The sequence below is a fragment of the Anser anser genome (assembly GCF_964211835.1).
Source record: "Anser anser genome assembly, chromosome: 3".
Lineage (NCBI taxonomy): Eukaryota > Metazoa > Chordata > Aves > Anseriformes > Anatidae > Anser > Anser anser.
In genome coordinates this window covers 93,850,570-93,871,606 of record NC_139722.1, presented here as the reverse complement: position 1 = coordinate 93,871,606, position 21,037 = coordinate 93,850,570, and the positions used below count along the sequence as shown (strand labels likewise).

Below are 21,037 nucleotides of genomic sequence, written 5' to 3'. Positions count from 1 at the left end.
AGGGAGAGGCAGAGACTTCAGTCCAAACTTTGGATCTGCCTGAAAACTTTCATTTTCACCAGATAAATAGTATTGAAACTTCAGAGAATAAACTCTTTCCCCATTAATGACAGTATTTGTGCATACGCTCACTCTATTTTCTTAAAGTTTTCCAATTATTCTTTAAATATACATGAAACCCACACATATGCATCCTAACAGAGATTTGGAATGAAGAATTTCATCCCAAAGATAACTCTGCCAGTTAAAAGACATTGAAATCAAGGTATGTAACAGAGCATTAGACTACCTAATGTAATCTAACCACCTAACCCAAGCTTCTGCTATTACCATCAATGATAATAGCACAGTTTAAGCTCAAAAATAATTAAATCTGTATATTACATCTCACAACAATAAAGGGAGCCCTGTAAGAGCTGAAATGCAGAATACCAAATGTGGTTTCACAAATGAATAGGTATGAAGTTTGGCAGGATCTCAACTTCAGTAAAAACATATTACTGGCAATCTCACAAAAATGGAAAAATGCTTACTTCTGCCTTCTGTTCCTACAGAATGTCTACTTGTAGGGAAAACACTATCCAAACATACAACCAGGTCAGACTGTGCCATAACATTCAGTCTTATTACCTCACAAATCAAGGGATACATGTTGTATTTATATCATTTTAATCTGGATGCTATCAGTATTGATCATTCTTTGAATGCTTCTACTTAAATTAACTCATGACAGGATTCCACAAGTAATTCTTGCTGAAGCCTTTTTACACATTAAAGATACAAAATTAATTTTCCCAGTCTTTAGTAATGGAAAATGTACTGGTTGTCACATCTATTTCATGACAAAGTCACTTGAAACACACAAGCATATCTTTGACAACTCTGTGAACGAATAGGATAATAGAATAGTATCTCAAGTATTTCAACTGTCACTTGTTTTAGACAGATAGTATCAATACAAATCACAAATTAACATTTTAATAGTTTTAATTTACATTCACCTCTTGATATCAAAGATTTTGTTAGCATAGTAATACCATACTACCGTGGAGCCATGCTATTTCATCTCAGGCAACAGACAAAGGCTAGCAGGGTAAAATGTACAGACGTGGATAATGAGAACCACCTTGCAAGTTCCTGTAATTAAAGTTCTGCAAATACCAGTGAGAGGGAGGATTTCCTATGCATAATTTCACTTATTTGAAATATGAAGTCTCTGAGCATTTCTACTTTTTGTTACTTTTAAGTCCAAACCCATTTGTTTTCAACCTATGGCTCACAGGTTTCTTCCCGAAGGATCCACAAAGGAAAAGGATGGAAACCAGACCACTACCAGGAGGCTTACATTCTCTGAAGTGAGTTCTGCATTGCCACCCCTAAGTTTTCAATGACCTGCAAACCAAAAATATATCAAAAGATCCACTTAGATTCATCTTAATCATTATCTAAACTCTCTTAGCTTCTGTTTGAGCAGGTAACATTCAAATCTGGTTACGTTTCATTTCTGTTAAGAGAGAAATAGAGAGGACTGAACACCTTTTTTTTTTTTTTTTTTTTAAGATACATGCCATTAAAGAGATAAGGCCAGCTGAAACCTACAGAGACATTGAACCATACATGCTACTTTTTGAAGCACTTAAAACAGTGCTATAGCAGCTGACCTGAATGCCTACAATTTTCTGTTTTGTTTGAGATCAGTATCAATACCACATTTGGACCATTCAAGGTTCACATCACTAAACGTCTACAAGACTAAATGCACGACACAACCCCTTGTCTTCATGTAGTGTCTCCCAGTAATTGACTAAAATCTAACCTTCCAAGCCTTATGACAAATTGACACCATTTTAGAACTCTGGAGTTACATGAAGCAAACGTACTTCAGCTCACTACAGCTAAAAAAATAAATAAAATAATCTATTATTGGGTAAAAAAAATCATAGATGCAGCTGTTAAGATTGTCTCCAATGCTCATCATGAGAAGCAATAATTTATTATTACATCACATTTTTCAGCTGAAGTCCAATCCTCAGTTTTAAGCTTGGGCTGTACACTATCCCTTCACTCTCACAAACAATTAGGGGAGGAAAAAGAAAAGAGGGAACCATTTTCTTGACAACCCACTACACTGAAATAATGCACAATTTAAGCGAGTTCAGAGCTATTACAGTTTTATGTCAACAGCAAGGCATGGCTAAAGGGACACGTGGCCTTTTCTGAGGCAATCTTTCACACTAGCAAGTTTCTTAAGTTTCTTTATAGTATATTTTGGTGCCTCTGTCTTGAGAAATATCATGAAAATGCCCTGACCCTTACTCCCTGACTTCACCCTCATTCATTCTGCACAGCTTCCTCCAATAAGTATCCAGTTCCTCACACTTGCATTCCTCAAGCCATCCCTAGATCTTAGCCACCAGCCAGATGCCTCCCAACAAAAACCTTTTTCTGCCAATAGGTACAAGAGGGCTCCCAGTGCAGAGATGCACAGAACAGAAGACAGCAACTTGAAAATTTCACCCTTTAGTACCTCTACCAATGCTCCAAACATCAAACAACCAAATGTCATCACAAGTTAGGGTGTTCTGGTGACCCTTCAGAAAAAGAAGGCTGTCAGACAGAATTCAAACACTGATGCTGGGAGAAATTAGCATGTTATAATGGCACCTTCTGTTATGCTCACTCTGCTAGATAAGCCCTTCACGGCAATCTCTTAGAAATTAAACTGGTGAGAACCCTGTGGTGTTGAACAAATGTCAGAGAAGAACTCCGAAAGTTATAACCACGTTAAATGGTTACAGCCTATATCATTTCAGTCTGAAACAAAAAGCTTATTTTAAAACTGTTAGGTACCCTGCCACCTCAGTAACATACATTTGAATGAACTAGTTGTGTTTTACCATAGCAATCGAGCAAATTTAAGATCTAGTCATCCACTTTTTCCTTTCATCTATCATTTCTGGGCTCTGGAAGTAGTTTTAAACACAAGAGTTCAGGCCTTAGTGATTTCTATGGCAGAAATAGCAACACTTGCTCACTGAATATCCTTTGCCTGACTTCTCTGAACAAGCTTTTACCTTTCAAACTTCTTGTTCTTGCATCTGTAAATATTTTTTGATGCTTCTCCCTCTTTACCTGATTTCTGTTGTACTGCAATATGAGGTGCCTTCCAGCTGACTATCTTCAAAAGTATATATGATTTATTTACCTGAAAATAGCAAAGATCTACATGGAAATAGCATATGTACAAATTACTGCTCATTAGGGAACGTAACACTGAAATCTGAAAAGTTATTTTGCAATCCTAAATATAACAAATGACTTCTCTGTTTAAAAAAAAAAAGAGAGTGGGACATTTTGATAAAGTTCTTACATTTATGTGATTTGCTGAAGTAGATTTGAGATCAGTGCATTTCCAACTGAAGAGTACAAAAAGTTGCCCTTGACCATTTTGTTACATGCTTTAGAGCTTTTTGTCTCAAAATCTTCCCTAATTATGTAGAAGTGATTTTTTTTTTTTTTTAAATCTTTGGAAGGTCTGAAGACATTCACACATTGAAAATACATAACTTCTTAAACCATTGCTTGATGCTACTGTTCATATTCTCCTGGAAAAAGAAAACCAAGAAGGAAAGTTGTACGACTAACATAACCCCCCCATACCTCCCCCAATTGTTTTCCCACAGACTGTCCTGGATCTGAACCAAATTACATGTCCTAGTGTTCTGGAAAAAATTACTTTTTCATCAAGATTTAGATTTCTTTTCACTAGTTACATTTACTTCCTGACCACCACCACCACCCTCCCCACCTTTGCACTGTTCAAGTCTAGACTCCCCATATATTTTACTTCTATACCTAAAGGCATTCATAATCCCCTTGGTCACACTAGCATAGTCCCAACTAGATCTTGTTTTTATCTTAAAAACTGTAAAGTTGCTTTTTTGCCTGAAATAGAATTTAAAGATGGCATTCCATAATTATCTGTCAAATGTATCACTTATAAAGTTTGTTTAAAGAATTTCAACTTCATGCTGTACAAGCCCAAAATTACCATCTCCTATTACACCTGTCCTACTGTGTCGTTATTGCTTACCCATTCTTTTTCCTTCTCTCAGAAAAAAATGAGTACAGATTCTAATGCTGCCTACAGTAAACTTTTAAAACAAACAACTCTGCCATGGAAGGCAGGGGAATCTTTGTTTTCTTGGACTACTTTAAATTGCAAGATGACTTCTGCATTTCCCTTTTCTATATAGTATGGATTCAGCTCAAGCATGACACCAGTCTGTGGATACATCAAGTCAAACACTGGATACTATTTTGAATGCTGTAACTTATTACAGTTCACATTGTGCTGAACAGAAGACCAGTTACTACCTAACATTATGTATAATCAAGAGTAGCAGGAGGAGAAAGTCTCTATGCAGAGTGAAGATGCTATTTAAATATAAACATACACAAAATATTTTTTCATTTGAAATGTGCACGTTCATGATGTCTGACTGTTGTCGCAAGTAATCACAAAATAAAGTTTATTTTAAATAAGAGACAGAATACAGATTGGTTGCAAAGCACTACCTAATTTAAATCCTTTTTAGTGATCATGTCTTATTCGCACACATCTTAAACTTGTTTCTCCCTAAAATTATTTATTGTTTACGACTTCTTGTGACTTCACTATGGCCTGCAAGAAGTGAAAATAGAACAAAAAGATCTTCAGTGCACATTTCAAATGTGTGTATTGTTTCCGTGGAATATGTATTCCTTTCACAAAAACTTTCTAAGATATTTTCTACCTTCTGTATCACACATCTAGTGACCTAAAGTGTGTAGGTATGAGTACATAAATATCATCAAAAACAACTTAAAGAAAACATAATAAAAAAGAAATGGGAATAAAGTTTCCCATATCCCTACCCCTTTGTATTCTCAACAGACTTGAAACAACTGCATTAATGCAGCAAGCAATAGCTTGTAAAAGGATGCAAACCAGCTGAAACATTTGACAGACAGTGTTAAATACCAGAGGATTCATATCAACCACTTTATTTGAAAAGGTGCTTTGATGTTGGCTATCTTTCATGTACCTCTTTCATGGCACATTAATAAGGAAAACTGAGATGGGGTAAATTAAGTCCCAGGGTCATATCTAGAGTTACAGCACTGCGGGTACCTGATGAAATACGGATTAATGCTGCATGAGCACTGAATAAATAAAACCACTTCTGTTAACCACTCAAACAAGTTTTACAAGTAGTTCTGAATTTTATTCGGCAACTAGACTTCAGACATCTTAATCCCCCCACACTGCTTTGAAACCTAATTATCATAATGTGAACCCGAATGTTAGGTCCCTTTCAAACTGCGAGTGCTATGAAGCAGAAAAGTAATGGGAATTAAGCTAGTGTAACATTAGAAATGTAGAGGCATGGAACTTGAAAGTGGCATTTGTTAAAGCTGAGAGAGCATAATGTAGATATTCAACAACATAAAACACACATTTAAATTGAAAAGGATATTTAAAGCATGTGCAGACACCTATAAAATATAAGCGGACCTAAAATCCTGTAGAACAAACATTTCCAAATCAATTTCTTGCCACCAAGGTCCAACTTCAAAAGGTATTAAACAGTCCTATTCTACCTTAGCAGAACATTTCTAAGTATTCTAAAGTAGACGATTTAAACATTAAAGAAAACCAAATGAGAACTTTACAACACATTACAGACTTACCCCTATTCGTCACAGTGCAGAAGTGTTTGAACTTAAGCAGCAGTAAATTATTAATTACACTGCTTATAAAGCCTTGACAGTAAGGAAAAATTTTTCTGTAAGCAGTAGCAAAGGATTTCATATTAACTTAAAACCAAGCATAAGAGAAAACAAACACCAAGCCACCTAGAAAACAACCCCCCCAAATACACTTGCCTGGCTGCATTCTTTACCAATTGCTGAAAGCAATCAGCAATTCATGATACCTGTCCAACTTTTTTTCTTTTTAAAAAAATGAACTGAAATACTTTAATGTAAGACATATATTAGAAAAGTTGAGCCAAAAGGAGTGCCTGTACTGTGACAGTGGAACCGCTGAGATAGAAAGAAAAATTGTGATTTTTCCAAATATGATGATTGAGCTGCTCGTGTTGTCCTGCTTTAGTAGAGTTCATCTGGCATTCAGACAGCTTTCATTTCCAAGATGCCTAGAACCAGCAGCAATCAAAGAACAACAACTGCAGTGATCTAAATATGGAATAAGATTCCTGAATTTTTTCAAGATTTTAGTTTAATCCAAAATGGCCAATGAAATCCTAAAAATTCATCGTCTGCCATGTAAATGCTGAACACACTGTTGTTTCATTTACATTTCTGGTCCTGTTAAAACAAATACACTTGTCTAAAACAGAACATCTGTTTTGGTTATAATACAATGTATCTTTGGCAAGAACTCACAATAGAACTAACATAAATAATCAAGAATATTTATTGAACCTTGTAACAAAAACTGATTTGTAACAAAAACCTGAAGACTAGATATGACTGTCTCTGGGCTCTAGTCCAGTCCTAATCTAAGTCAATAAACATAGCTCTAAAAGGGAAACTACACTTTAAAAAAAGTCCTGCAGTTATTTAAGTTGGATGTAGGTATCTGTAAGTGTGTTCGTTGTAAAAATAGTGAAAAATATTTGCTTTAAATCAAAAACTGTCAAACTGAATCCAGACAGGTTTTAAAGCCACAAGAAAAAGTGTGCCACATGCCTCATTTCCTACCACTGTTGTCTCCGATTTGTCTTCTCTCTGGCAAGCTTCAGTAAAATTGTATTTACTTCATAATTGCCATTGCTGAGGACTTGTTATTTTAATAGTTTGCTTTTTGTATATATAAATACACAAAATATAGCATCAGTAAAACACAAAGAAGTCATCAAATAAAATAGTTACATTTGAAAGAAACTGGCTCCCATAAACAAAATTATTTTGGAAATCTCTTTTGATACAAATACAACCAAAATATTTTAAAGTGAGAATCAGTTAATTTGATTATTGTCACTATTTCACCTTTTCAGCTGTGTATTCTCATTGATGTCTGTGGTTAAGTGCTCGCTACAGTCAGACTCTGAAGCCTGGGAATATCTTCATGTACAACTCTAAAATGACTGCCCAGGACTTTAGCACAGGAGAGAATTTCAGCACATTTCTGTAGATAAATACGTGCATAGTGGCATTACAGTGGACATGCATAGACATACATGTAATCACCAAGTATTCAGGTGGTTATCATTAGCCTTGATTAGAATGCACACCTGTCAAGATTATTTGTGCATGCATCAACTGCACACCCTTCCTTCTAAAATAACACACTTTGTTATTGTCTCCTTTTCTTGAAAAGGCATGATTCAAGTTCTGTATGATGAACTGGACAGAAAAAGAGTATGAAGAGATTATTTTAATAAACAGTTCTGATTCTATTCTCCACTTCTAACCAATAAATAAAATTTATATCATATTACAAGCTTTATTTGCCAAAGAAGCCGAAGTCTGTAGTGCCTCTCTGTCTTTCTAAATGCCTTTTCTCAATGACAGCTTAAGAAGTTAATCGGGGTTCTGATTTTAAAACAACCCAAACTCATCTGCCCAGAAATTTCACATTTTGATTCCTTTGAGAAAAGGATTGTAAATTAAATATCATTGGCAATTATCTGAAACTTGCACAGAACAATTAACTGAGTTCAGTTTTGTTAGGCAAGGATTTCCAACTTTGTGCAATTTAGTGCATTACCAAGAGGCAGAATGCTTTGGAAATAGTATTGTGTTAGATGCAACTGATCAGTTTAAGTACTGAGGTGTGGATATTTTTTTTTGTCTTTGTTGTTGTTATTTTTCTGTTCAAACACTAAACTGATTTGGTTTTTTTTAATTATTATTTATTTATTTACAATTGCAACCTGCTGGAGCAGATCTTCTTTAAGAATGAACTGTTGCTACGTTACTTAATTTGCTTCTCATAGACTTTAGATGCAAAATAATTTAGAGATTACTTGACCCCAAAAGCATACAATGGGTTTCCACAGAAGTAGTTAAAGATCTCTGTTCAGCCTATGTATGATGCCCTTGTTTTCCTCTATCATGAGGAAATGTGTATGAAAAAACAACATAATCAAGGAAAGACTTTATACATGGAAACAGAATCTTTTGTGTGATCTGAGAATGCATGGTCTGTGGGACTTTTTTTCTTCCATTTTTAGTAAGATGATCACCAGAACATATTCTTCCAAGCTGTTACTCATAGCTTCCCTCAAAAAGGTAGAGCAGTTCTCATAATGTATGCCTACTGGCACCCATTGCTCAAGTGATAATTCTGTTCTAATTGTTCCTCAGTTATTGCTTGTGTTTTTGAATTCAAATTGACAAATTCCAGGCATTTTATTCGATTATCAAGTGTGTGTATCTAGAGTCATCCGTCCTTTCTGTTACTAAGAAATACCAAGGAGATTAAGGAGAAGTTTTCTGGAGCTAGAAAGCAAACTACCTTGCAGGATTCAGCAGCATGGTTGCGAAACTGCAGTACTGGTTAAGGCAATGAGATGGACATAAAACCATTATAGCAGAAAAGGCAACATAAGAACCCCAAATCTTCAAGAAAAAACTCAGTCAAAACTATCAAAATGTGAGAAAAAAATACTAGGACCACAAGTTCAGTTTATCTGTAACCCCCCCCACACACACCGTATGGGGCCACAAAGGTCAACAGCATCAAGAGTCACCTGTAACATACAGTACAACAGCAACAACAACAACACTTACATTCTTCCAAACTTTCTTTTACTACACAGTACCTCAGTGTTCTACATATGAAATCTTAAGTAGGAACCAGCTTTCCATCACACAGGAGCACATCATAAGAAAACACCATTAACTCTAATACAATAGAAATAAATACTGAAAGCAAGAACTATTTTGATAATGGTTGTTTTCATTTCCAGGAATCAATCTTGAAAGTCAAGACTATATGCATATATTTTTCCTACAAATATCACAAGAAGTTTTGGAAAAAAACTAAAAGAACTATAGAGGTAGTAACTGACTTGGTAACCTACGTAACTTCCTCGTTAGAGAATTTATACTAATTCCTGCTTCACCACAGCTTTTAATTATTTCTAAGCTTTACTCTTCCTCTCTCCCCCATCAATTATTTTGCAAATTCTATAATCTTGCTCTACAAACAGGGAGAAAATATTGAAGCAAAAGAAGAAAACAGTATGAAAACCATCCACCACAGTATTGCATAAATATTTTTTCTGTATAAACTAAACTGTTATTTCCATTTTGGAGCATATGGCCAATAAATAAAACCACTATTACTTTCAGACAAATAGTTTATGCTAACATAATGAATTTTTAAACTATATGAAATGAACAACAGTGAAATAAAACATTTGCCAAGAAACACACAAAATGAAGTATTTTTCATTCTCTACTCTACTGTACAAAATCTGCTGTTTTGTACTTGGATTCAAGAAATAGGATGCATAATTTCACAGAAGCTTGAAAAGCCTCCTTCCTTCACAAATCATTAAAAAAAAAAAATCAGAAAATCCTTACTATGTCTCTTAAAAAGCAGATTGAAGTATCAGGTCTTCCTGCAAATATAAGCTCATTTGAGAAACAAAGACCAAGTGCAATTTTAATTAAAGTATAATGTAGTAGGAAGAATACATTTGTTGAACATTTCTGGAAAATAACTTCCTAATCTATGTAAAAAAAAAAAAGTTCCATTAACTGTATATAGTAGTTTTAAAAGAAAAAGGTCAGAACTTTCTCAACAATTTAGATAACTTATTTCAGCATGCTAAGATAGTTAAAAGTAAATATTGCTCTTAAACTTCAGCACAAAAGATAATCTAATGTCAATCACCAAAAATGCTTTAAAAACATATTAGGTGTGAATAAGAAAAAAGAGAAGTTCTGCATGGAAGAAAATAAAGCAATATAGTACAGTTACAATCGAAACCAAAAGCAGAACAGTTTAGTTTGAATTCAACAAAGTAATGGACAAAACTTGAAGTTTTAAGAGGACAAGTCACTAGGTATTCACTAGGTATCAACAAAACATTTGGTAAGTGTTAACATGATATTTATTTCCAGACAACTTAACATACGGAGAATTAGCAAGCATTCCATACCAGGGTCAAACAACACAAGCTCTATCATTTGCATTTAAATTTCATCTATCAAGAAATAAACATACAATGCCAAACACAGATGTTGGAGCTACTATTCTCTCATGTTTTGTTGTCATAATATCAACAGAGCAAATCTCAGGAAGAGAAAATAAACTGCTTCACTGAGTCTCTTACAGACTCAGGAGAGCTACTTCCATGCTCTGAAGAGCTACACCCTTTTTTCTTTGGCTAGAAGGATGGGTCAAGCTTGACTCAAAGACGGACAAAGCAACAAAAAGAACCACTTAAAAACATTATATTTTAAAAATGCCTGTAAAGTTAAAATATGCTGAACAGATAAACACCATGGCAAGCAAAGATATCTTACCAGTAAACAACATCCAGTGGTGCAAAGTATTTCTTCATAATTAAATCAGCAAAGTAAGCTTCTGTTTCTCTGCAGGCCGTGCCATTGCCAATCACAACAGTGCTACAGCTTTGTGTGGGGTAGAAAAAAGAACAATTATTTTTAACTTTTTTTTTAGGCTTTTTCATACATAATGTTCAGTGAACATCAATGACCAATACATCTTGTTTTACACAATACAATTGCCATATTTAATAAGAACCTATTCCTTGTACTATCACACTGCGCTTAACAGGTTTTCAATGTGACTTGAAGAGATGAGTCACAGTTTTCACTCATTTGTAAGAATGGCAACAGCTGGGGAAAAAAAAGGGTATTTCATATTCATAAAAGAAGGGTCATGTATTTACAGTCCTAAAACCCATTCACCTGGTATTTCTTTCATCTGTTATGCATCAAGAAAAAAAGAATGCACAAGCAACCAAAATCTTAATTCTTTAATGGGAACATCATAGTTTGCAACAGCTTGAAAGATTATTGGCTGTGCTGGGGGCAGTCAGAGGCAATCAGCTATCAAATCACAAATGTTTAAAGCCAATCTAATGCTTAAAGACAAACTCAGCTGTATACTGTGGCCATTCAGCAACTGATTCAGTGAACTGATGTCTGTCCATCGGGGTTCCCAAAACAGTTCAATACAATAAAATCATACTGTCCCTATTTGCAAGATTATCTGGAGTTCTATCTGGGCAGGGTTTTTTTTTGCTTAATAAAGATCTTCTTAAAACTAAACAGGGCTTTTGGAACAGGGAAAGATCAGTGAGTGGTTTGGAGTGGGAAGGGGGGGAAGATAGCGTGGCTATCTTTGTACCTTAGCTGAATGTTAATTTCTATTCCTAAAAATAAACGGATTGACAGAGCTTTATGGGAATACATTCATAGCGTGCAGTCTTAATCATAGCCATTATTTCATTTCATATGCTTGTAATGTATACATCGTGTAAAAGCATGAACACAAAGGAAAATAAGCTCTGAAGTACAGAAAAAACATGAATAATTCCAGTTAAATCAGTAAAATTTTGATTCTCCCCAAAGGCCAGTATTGATACTACGAAGATTTTCATTACGTTTAGTGAAAAAGAATAATAAATGGAAGTTTCCTTAACATACTTGAACTGTTGTAAAAGTGTCTTTATCTTCGCAGCTTCCCGAAATCCTTGACCAGAATGCAAGTAGACAATATCAGTATGGAGTATCTGACCTGGAACAAAAGGCAAAGCCATTTAAAAACAAAATAAAAAAAGACAAAGGCAAAACGAACAAACAAAAAAACACATATTCCAAAGCTATTTCCTGCTGAACTACTCAAGTTGATGATTCACAAATAAAGCTTTTTAATAAGCCACCTTTCCCCTTTATTTTTGTATCTGGTTAGAAGAAAAGCATGGTGGGCAGAGGACAAAAACGCTTTGGCTGCCAAAGCGAAATGAGCTGATACATTTTCCATTTCCCCGAGACCATATCCAAATAACAAATAATGAGCATGTAGCCATAATAGGCATATAAAATATTATATCATCAAAAGAGAAAAGTAGCTATTTACTGCAGAAGATTTAATGCTATAATCTAGTAATTTTTATTTTATTTTTTAAGGCACATCCACCAAAGAGAGATGACAATTAGGAATTTAGTCTATAGACATGCGTTCCAAGAGTACCAGAACTCCATTGTCAGCTCTTACCATGATCCCACCTATCAAATATGGAAATAAGCATGTGTTAACTGATACTTAGAGCTCGTGGTACAATGCAAGCTAATAACTATTTACTTCAGCTTCATTGCCATTTTAACTCTTGTCAGAAACACATTTCTTACACCCTCTCTGGGCTTGCATATTTCCAGTCAAAAGCAAAGACAAAATAAGAAAAACAATTTCCTCTTGCACCTAAAGAGGTGTGTATCCCCAGATCAAGCTATGATGCACTGGAAAGGCTGTCTTCTACATCTGTCTAAAAATGAAGTAAAAGGTTCTGCAAATACAACATTTCTGACTTCTCACATTAACACACATACTACTTTAACACAACAAAAGGTCTGATAAAGTGTCCAGATGTCCAAGATACTACCCCATGAAAAAAAGCTAATTTATAGAAAGCACTTAAATTCAAAAACTCTTTGTTAAACAATAAAAATGCCAGGTGTTCTCTTTGGTGACTACCGAGAGGCACAGTTATTTTAACTTGTATTCAAGAAGGCAGAGGGAATTTTAAATTCTATTTTATTAAGGAGTAATAATACCAAAGGAGACACCGAAATCCATGTGCAAGAAATTTAACTTTATGCCTGAAGAAAGGAATTTGCAAGACAGGATGTGTGAAAACCACTAAAAGCTTAACCAAAAAAAAAAAAAAGCAATTTGATAGAATGTATGGTTTTGAAAGTACTCCTTCCTGCAACTGAATATATATATATATATATATATATATATTTAACAGTCCTTTCAAAAAAGATGAATATTTTTAATTGAAACTTACTGGTTGGTGAAATAATAGCCAACTTGCAGCCATGCTTGTAGCCAGGATCTACTCCCATCAAAGTACGACCCCTCACAGGGCTGGTCAGAAGCAACTGCCGAAGATTTCTCCCAAACATCATCACAGACTCTTTCTCTGCATCCGATGTCAACTTCGATCTTAGAAGGATGAAAGTAAACATCATTTTTCCCTGAATTAGTTCTCAAATGCACTTTTCAAGTTGTTCCAAATTTATAAGGTTTTTTTTCCACTTATGTTTTCATCATCTCTAACTAAATATTAGACTTTCACTCATGTTTTGGAAACTTTAAAAAAAAAAAAGGATCGATTAGAACCAGAGAGAATTGTATAAGAAAGTAAACCAACATAAGCAGTGTAATGGAAACACCAACAAAAACGTACACATACCAATTAACATTCAAACATCAACTAGTAATTTTGAGTGGAGAACAGCTTCCATTTAAAACTGATACCTACTTGCAAAGAAAAATGGATTTGAGGAGGACACAGACTGAAGTTAGAGTAACTTCCCAGTTTTGAAAAAAATCACTACCCAGCAAAAAAAGGATCATCATTTAGGCTGAGAGCTACTGGAGAGAATGTGCAAGGGCCTACCCAATTAATTGTTAACACACCATGACTTTTGAGGCTTTTAGCTCCATCTACAAATTAAGTTATTTAACAGGTATCACAGAACCATGTAGATCTGATGCATTTCTGTAAGGGATTTCTCTGCTTCCTAAGAACCAAACAAACCAGAAGGTTTCCAGGGTCATGATATTCCTTACCTTTCTTTTGCATGTTCTTCAACTGAAAGAAGTAGTTAGTGCACTAACAATTTGATTTCAATGACATTAAGCAAGAATGCTTACTGGACAGTGCTATGTGAGACAATTCACAGCACTGTTGAATGAAGGTGTACAAGAGGCACGATGTCTTATTTGTCAAAAGTGTCCAGTGAATGATTGGTAAGGACAAGTATTTTTGTCTCAGTACAGCATCTTACATAAAAGAGCAAAACTGAAAAAGCAATGTGGACACAAATATTCGTTATCTATGTGATTTTTTTTTTTCCTTGCAGACACTCATCGACATTTTCAGCTCCATTACATTGTCCATAACTACAAGAATTAGGCAAGCAAAAGCAATCCAGCAAAGCTTCTAAAGCACTTAGTGTTGCCAGGGCCCTTATTCCCTTTCTTCTACACATCACTAAAAAATATAATATCCGAGCTTATTTTCACAGAAGAAAAACAATGAATTCCAGTTAACTAAACTCTGTAAGAACATGGTGGTGGGGGTACTTACTCAAGTTGTTTAAATCAACCATTGCACAACATCTGAGTCTCAAGCAGGCTACAAACCAAACAACTCTCATGGAGGCTATTTGACACAACTGGATATGAAGCTGTTCTGGGTAATCTTTAAATGTGGAAAAAATTAAGAATTTTCACTTGAGCAATCCCAGAATCCATCAAACACCCAGCTCAGCCCTATCCCATCCCACAGCAGTACAGAGGAATTTAAAAAGTCTTCATCTCTCATTTGTGGTCTAGAGGTCCTCTTGCCAATCTGTGGTAAATGCTTGTCTCTCCAGCTATCAGTCATTCACGCAATTCTTGTGTGCAGCTTGTGGGTTCAGAAAGAGATGTTACTGCCAGCAGTAAGTTCTGTGACCCTAGCTGCATTTCACACACAGCTGGTTCACAACTTCCCTCCCTGCCAGCCGATTGTGTCCATTCTGAAATTTGGAGCAACCAAGGAAAGAAAAAAATATTTTAAAGAAATAAACAAGTAAAATGACTGCAAAACACAAAAATGGGCTTTGGGACAAGTGGACAATTGGTATATAAGGAACTTAACACCTCCCCGCCACCCCCCCCCCCCTTTTTTTTTTCCCTCCATAGGTATGCTAAAATTCAGTTTCATAGTCTTGTGTTAAAGCTCAGTGAACTGTTCTTTCTCGCATTGTTGGTAGGGTACTTTTTAAGAAAACATGCAACGCAAGACCTTTTTTTTTTTTTTGTCTGGTATCAAGTGTACGGAACTAACACAGACGTTATCTAAAGAAAGATGGTGAAGGGTATACAATACTCCCTACTCTTATCCTAGCCTCCAACTGCTTTCAGCTCAGAGTTATTTCCTGAGCTTGACATTGTTTGTCTCGTTATTAGTCCACAACAAATCTCCTGTCCAGTGACTCAGCCAGTATCCCACTGAACCCATGCACAGATCTTGCATCCACATAATCCTTTAGCAGCAAGTTCTACAGGTCCATGGCAAACTGCGAGACTAGCTGCCACCTTTTGGATGGAGGCTGATCCTTTTTAACTTTTACGGTCCCCATAGACTTTATACCAGAAGAGAGTAAAAATTTATTCCTGGAAATTCTGTGCCACTCTTCACACTCCACCTCCGTAAGTCTTCTCTTTTCCAAGATGAGAAGTCGCAGCCCAGTCAACCCTCTACATAGAAACAATTTCATACCTTGTTCCCCTTCACTGGGCCTTTTCCAGTTTGATTAACTAACTATTAACTATCTATATTTTTATTATTTTTCTGAGTTGAGGGGATCTGAATTCCAAATTTAAGCAAACTATATCTGTGATTCTCTGTTTTGACTTTATTCCTCAACTAAATAATCTTTTCTGCGCACTTAACATTTACATGGAACTATCTTCCACAGTGCCAAAGTCACTTTCCTGACTGCCAGGGTAGTTCCAGAGTTCATCATTTTCTATATAAAAGGAGAATTACTTTCCCTCACAAGCATCACTTTACAGTCATCTCGACTGAGTTTCAGTTGCCATTTCATTTCCTGCCATTCAGTCTTGCAGCATCTTTCTGTAATACAATACAGTTCATCCCATTCTTAAAACATTAAATAAAAGCAACCCAAACCACTGAACCACCTTCTTCCAGTGGGAACCCAGGGTAATTGTTGGAGGTGCCGGCTGAATTCCAGTCCATGCAATTACCAGAAATACTGGATGTAATTTGTAAGAGGTCAGAGACAAAAGCAAATACCTAAACCTCACAACTGTATGGATCTTCTACATACATGCACAACAGAGGTTCAGCCAGCACATGTGCATAGAAAAGAATTTTAAAACTGGTTTGTTGAAAGTTAAAAGCTCTTGGACTGGAGGCTTTGTACAGATATAAGCTGAATTCCAGCTTTCCACCTATCCCAGAGATACGGGCTCCCTATTGTCCACGGGGCTAAATCCACCCACCTTCCAGTCCACCTGTGAAGGGAATCTTGTGCAGGAATTAAAGTTGCCCCTAAACACATGCTATTAGTTACGTGCACCTTATGGAAATCATGTTTAAAATTGGCATGGATATACAGAAACTTTTATAGTAACAGGAAATGTTACTGAAAGTGCCAGGTGCGTAGGGGGAACATAATGTATGGCCTTTCTATTACATAATATCCTGTATTTTTTAATTTCAAATATAGACGTCTCTTTTCTCTCTAACTGTCTGTCACTCAACACTTGTGTCAATGACATGATCTACTGTCCCAAGTATTGGCCTTTAATTTTAAGTTTGGAATAGTCATTTGATCCTTGAACAAATATTAAACCACCTCAAAAAAATGTATTTTCTTTCTTTTTCAGAGCACAGTTGGCTTCATCCAAATGGCTAGATGCCTAGTTTCATGTTTTTGCAATTTGTGACAATTCTCATTAATATGGCAGAGATAAGGCAGAGGAGGAGAGCAGCCCTCCTCTACAAACACAAGAGGAATTATTATTTTGTAAAAAAATTAATTAATTAATTAATTAATAAAAAAACACAGGAAAACAAAAAAAATGAAAACAACAAAAAAACACACAAAAAACTGCAGTTGCCTAATGAAAAAGTATTGACGTAGTCAGAATTTCGAGCCCCTCCCTTGAACTTTAAGAAGTCCTGAGACTCTGTATCACTAAAATATGTTGTAATCAAAGCAAGTAAGCTAATCAAGACTTACTAGCTTCTTTATTCAAAGTTAGATGAGTCATTTTTTAAACTGAGATTTAGAACTCCTCACTTCCATATATAGTCTTAGAGGCAATCCTTTCCCTGGAAAAATATCTGCAAACTAGTTTCAGGTGTGAAACAAGATATACAGAGGAATGTTTATGTCCCTAAAGACAGAAGAGAGAAAAGCACTCACTTCAAGAAAGCATGGAAAATTAGGAAAGGATTATCCATTAAAAAATGGCCATGCCACATCACTTGCAACAAATCCTGATGGAATCCTTCCATGCAGAACTGCAACAAGATAAAAAGTATTTCAAAGTGCCAAAAGCAACACTGGACATTATTATACCAGATACAAGAAATGATGGTCTCTGACAGAGTGAAAGAAAGGAAATTAAACAATAAATAAGGTAGCTGCCTTGCTGGCAAGTTTTATCCTTCTGATCACTAGAAGCACCAAAAATTTCAATACATTCTTGGAAACTTTCTGTTCCAACGTTTAATGATAATAAAATGAAAAGAAAAAAAAAAAAACAGCATGGGGTAGATTGGAGGTATTAATGCTAAAAGGCAGTACTGAATACTTCAGCAGCCCTTTGCAAGAGTCCTAAAAATCAGCTCCTGGTATGGGGGAAAAGAATAAAAGAAGGCTAAGGGGTTAAGTGGTCATGGACTAGGAATAATACTGGCAGGTGCTTTACATTCTTCTCCATAGGAGCAGTTTCAGCTTTTCCTAACCAGACAGTGCCAATCATGTCAAATTATCACAATGAGTAAAACATAAGCAGACATCCACTCAGAAACAGGCAGCAAGCTTAGTATTCTTTTCAAGTATGCCTTATGAGCTACATCTACGAAGTAGTAGGGAAGAAAGTTGTTTGTTTGTTTTGTAATTAAGGGAACAGAAAATCCTGCAGCAACCTACTGCTGCAGCAGCTCTCACACTGTTATACACAACACCTCTTGTCATTAAAATCTGAATAAAAAGTTAAATGTGCTGGGGCACAGTCCTGTGGTAGGAAGCATGAAGCAAAAACACAAGAAAAGGACTCTTATGTCACAGTTTGACTATTCATGATAAAAAACAAACCCCTCTGAAAGGTAAGTCTGTTATCTTTGTTTTAAGTTTGATTCTAGAGAAGGGTAGGAATGAAAAAGACTTTCACAACCATTTGACAGAAGCCAACAGTTGGACTCACTGTCTTGATATGTTCATCACTTTGGCCAAACAATGCCTACCCTGAAGTAGCTACACATACTAAGGTCACAAAAATGAGTCAACTCTCATTTTCAAAAACAGTGAAATCCAAATTAGCAAAAGATAAGCTCACCATAGGGTGACTAATCAAAAGATGTGAAGCAATTTCACTTGCAAAATAATGACCAAACACAACATACTGTAAAGAACAAACCCAAAAGCCACTACAAATACCTGCTGTTCCAAACTAGCTGACAGTTCTTCTCTACCAGGAAGAACACTGAACATCCATCTAACAATGCTTGTGAGAAGCAAGGAAAAACAACTCCAATTTGAGCTGAAACATAGGAGAGCAGCCAGGCGGGTAAGGAAGAACTACATTTCACAATGTGATTACGGATTTCAGATACCTAATATTCTAAATAACCAACACAAGCCATTTTGGCACAAGTCATTTTAATGTTTCTGATCTGAGAAACAAGGTCTCTTATACACTCCAGTTGAACTACCTCAAAACAAATTTTAAAATTTAGGTCACATATCAGGAAGCCTTGCCCAAATCAAACACACAATACTTAGGCAGTCTCTCTTGTATTCCAAAGAGAAGAATCACAGCATCAGTACCATTAGCCAACATGACAATATTCTTGCCAGGTGCTTTGGGGGAGAAAAAAAAGGCCTAGAAAGGAAGAGAGTTAATTTCATCCTAGATGCTAACACTAATTTAGAAGGCTGGAAAAAAGAATGGTAGAATGGATGGGTAAGATGTAGCAGGACTGTGCTTTTGGCTGCCTATACCCTCAGAGGAAGACAGACCTTGCTACTTCTCCTTTTATCATGAAGTATGGGAAGCATGACTTTTTCCCCTTTTCATAAGGAAAACAGGCTGATATGTGGTCTACAATCATATCTAGCATTAATCATAGTATCACAGAATCATTTAGGTTGGAAAAAAACTCTAAGATCCTCCAGTCCAACCCTTAACCTGGTACTGACACGTCTGCCACTAAACCATGTTACTAAGTTCCAAATCTACATGTTTCTTGAAGACCTCCAGGCATGGTGATTCAACCACTTCCCTGGGCAACCTATTCCAATGCCACACAACTCTTTTAGTAAAGAAATTTCTCCTAATATCCAACCTAAACCTCCCCTGGTGCAACTTGAGGCCATTTCCCCTTGTCTTATCACTTGGTGCTTGGGATAAGAGCCCAATCCCCACCTCATTACAGCCTCCTTTAAAGTAACTGTAAAGTACAATATGGTCTCCCCTAAGCCTCCTTTTCGCCAAGCTGAACCACCCCAGCTCCCTTGCCAGCTCCTCAGACTTGTTCTCTTGACCCTTCACCACCTTCGTTGCCCTTTGTTGGACACACTCCAGCACCTCAACACCCTTCCTGTAGTGAGGGGCCCAAAACTGAACACAGTATTCAAGGTGAGGCCTCACAAGAGCCATGAATGAAAACTTCAAATACAAATTGAGCCTAACGTCATTAGAAGACAACACTTTTAGAATGCAGACTGACATATTGAATCATTTCAATTACACGGTAAACTGCTACACTTAACCATGGAAATACCCTTTCTAGTATTACTTTTACTCTAAGTTTTAAGTTTAGAACAATGTCATAGATCTCACGAAGTGGCATTCCATCTGATGATATTATTACTACAGTATCACCAGAAATAAAATTACTGACTTCTCTAGTGCCATTATAATATCCACAAAAATAGCATCAGACTAACACACTGACTACTGCATTTACCACGAAGTGCAGACAACAAACATTAGGAACACTACCAGCCATAACAATTACTTTGTAAGTTTCTTTCAAACAGGTAAAAAGAATTGGAGTCAGACTAAAGTCCCTGACTGTACTATTGCTGGGACATGAAGAGACACTGGGGAAACTCAACAACAGAATACTTTAAAGCTAATAAGAGGATAACGATGCAACTCTATTATTGTAATGTATCTCTATAGCATACTTCATAAATGTATAAACAAAGACAAAAATAGGTAAAATGTGCAAAATGTCTTAACAGGAAGATCATTTCTCTATCCTAGCATAAACTGGAAAGGGTCACAATTAAATCTACTGAACACACGACTACATAGTTGTTTTCTTCTGAAAACACGGAGGATAAAAGAATCCCCATATTTTCAAATGTATAAAAGATATTATAAAACAAGTAGAAGAGAATTTTTAAGAAATCAGTAGTATGAAAATATGCTTTCATTCTGGGCTTACCTGAATTCTCTACAGAGGAGAGGATATATAAGGCGTTTATATGCATCCTCTACTGAGTTTCGTAGTATCCTCATTAACTCTGGTTTTAAAAATTGTTTTGGTCTCCATCTGCATAAGAATAGAAAAACAAAATCAATAAATGCTTTAAACAGATGTACAAAAACTCAAACAAAAAGGAGATTGTACTCCCAAGGAAAAGGGAGGACGGAGACAGTCAGGTATATTATGCTCAAGTAGAAGTAAGACTATGAACATTTTCTGTTACAGTCCAACTATTTTTGTTTTCATTGCTTTTAAAAATACTGCTAACATCCATGCTTTCTTTCATTCAGTGTATTTTTCACATGCCTGGATCTCTAACTACAAAGTGATTAGGTAGATAGATATGTTAAAATGTCTGGATAATTTTTTAAGGCAAAAAACAGGACTGAATTTCACATTTGACTTTGCTTTGTTTACTTGCACTCACTCAGAAATGCTAAGAATCCTAAACTGACTGCTCCTACCCAGACAGCTTTTCAGTTGTTTAAGTGGACTCTACAATTTCCCAAGAC

General features: G+C 35.9%; 1 protein-coding gene across 5 annotated transcripts in view; it reads right to left on the bottom strand.

The window, feature by feature from the left end:
* SRBD1 (S1 RNA binding domain 1) overlaps positions 1-21,037 on the bottom strand; it is a 127,550-nt gene that overhangs the window by 82,083 nt on the left and 24,430 nt on the right. For all 5 annotated transcript variants that reach the window (XM_083829100.1, XM_083829102.1, XM_083829103.1 and 2 more), the window contains exons 12-15: positions 20,484-20,591; positions 13,062-13,219; positions 11,698-11,788; positions 10,549-10,656 (exon numbers count right to left, since the gene is read on the bottom strand). In XM_083829100.1, coding sequence (XP_083685226.1) covers positions 10,549-10,656; positions 11,698-11,788; positions 13,062-13,219; positions 20,484-20,591 — 465 coding nt within the window. The remainder of the gene's footprint in view (positions 1-10,548; positions 10,657-11,697; positions 11,789-13,061; positions 13,220-20,483; positions 20,592-21,037) is intronic.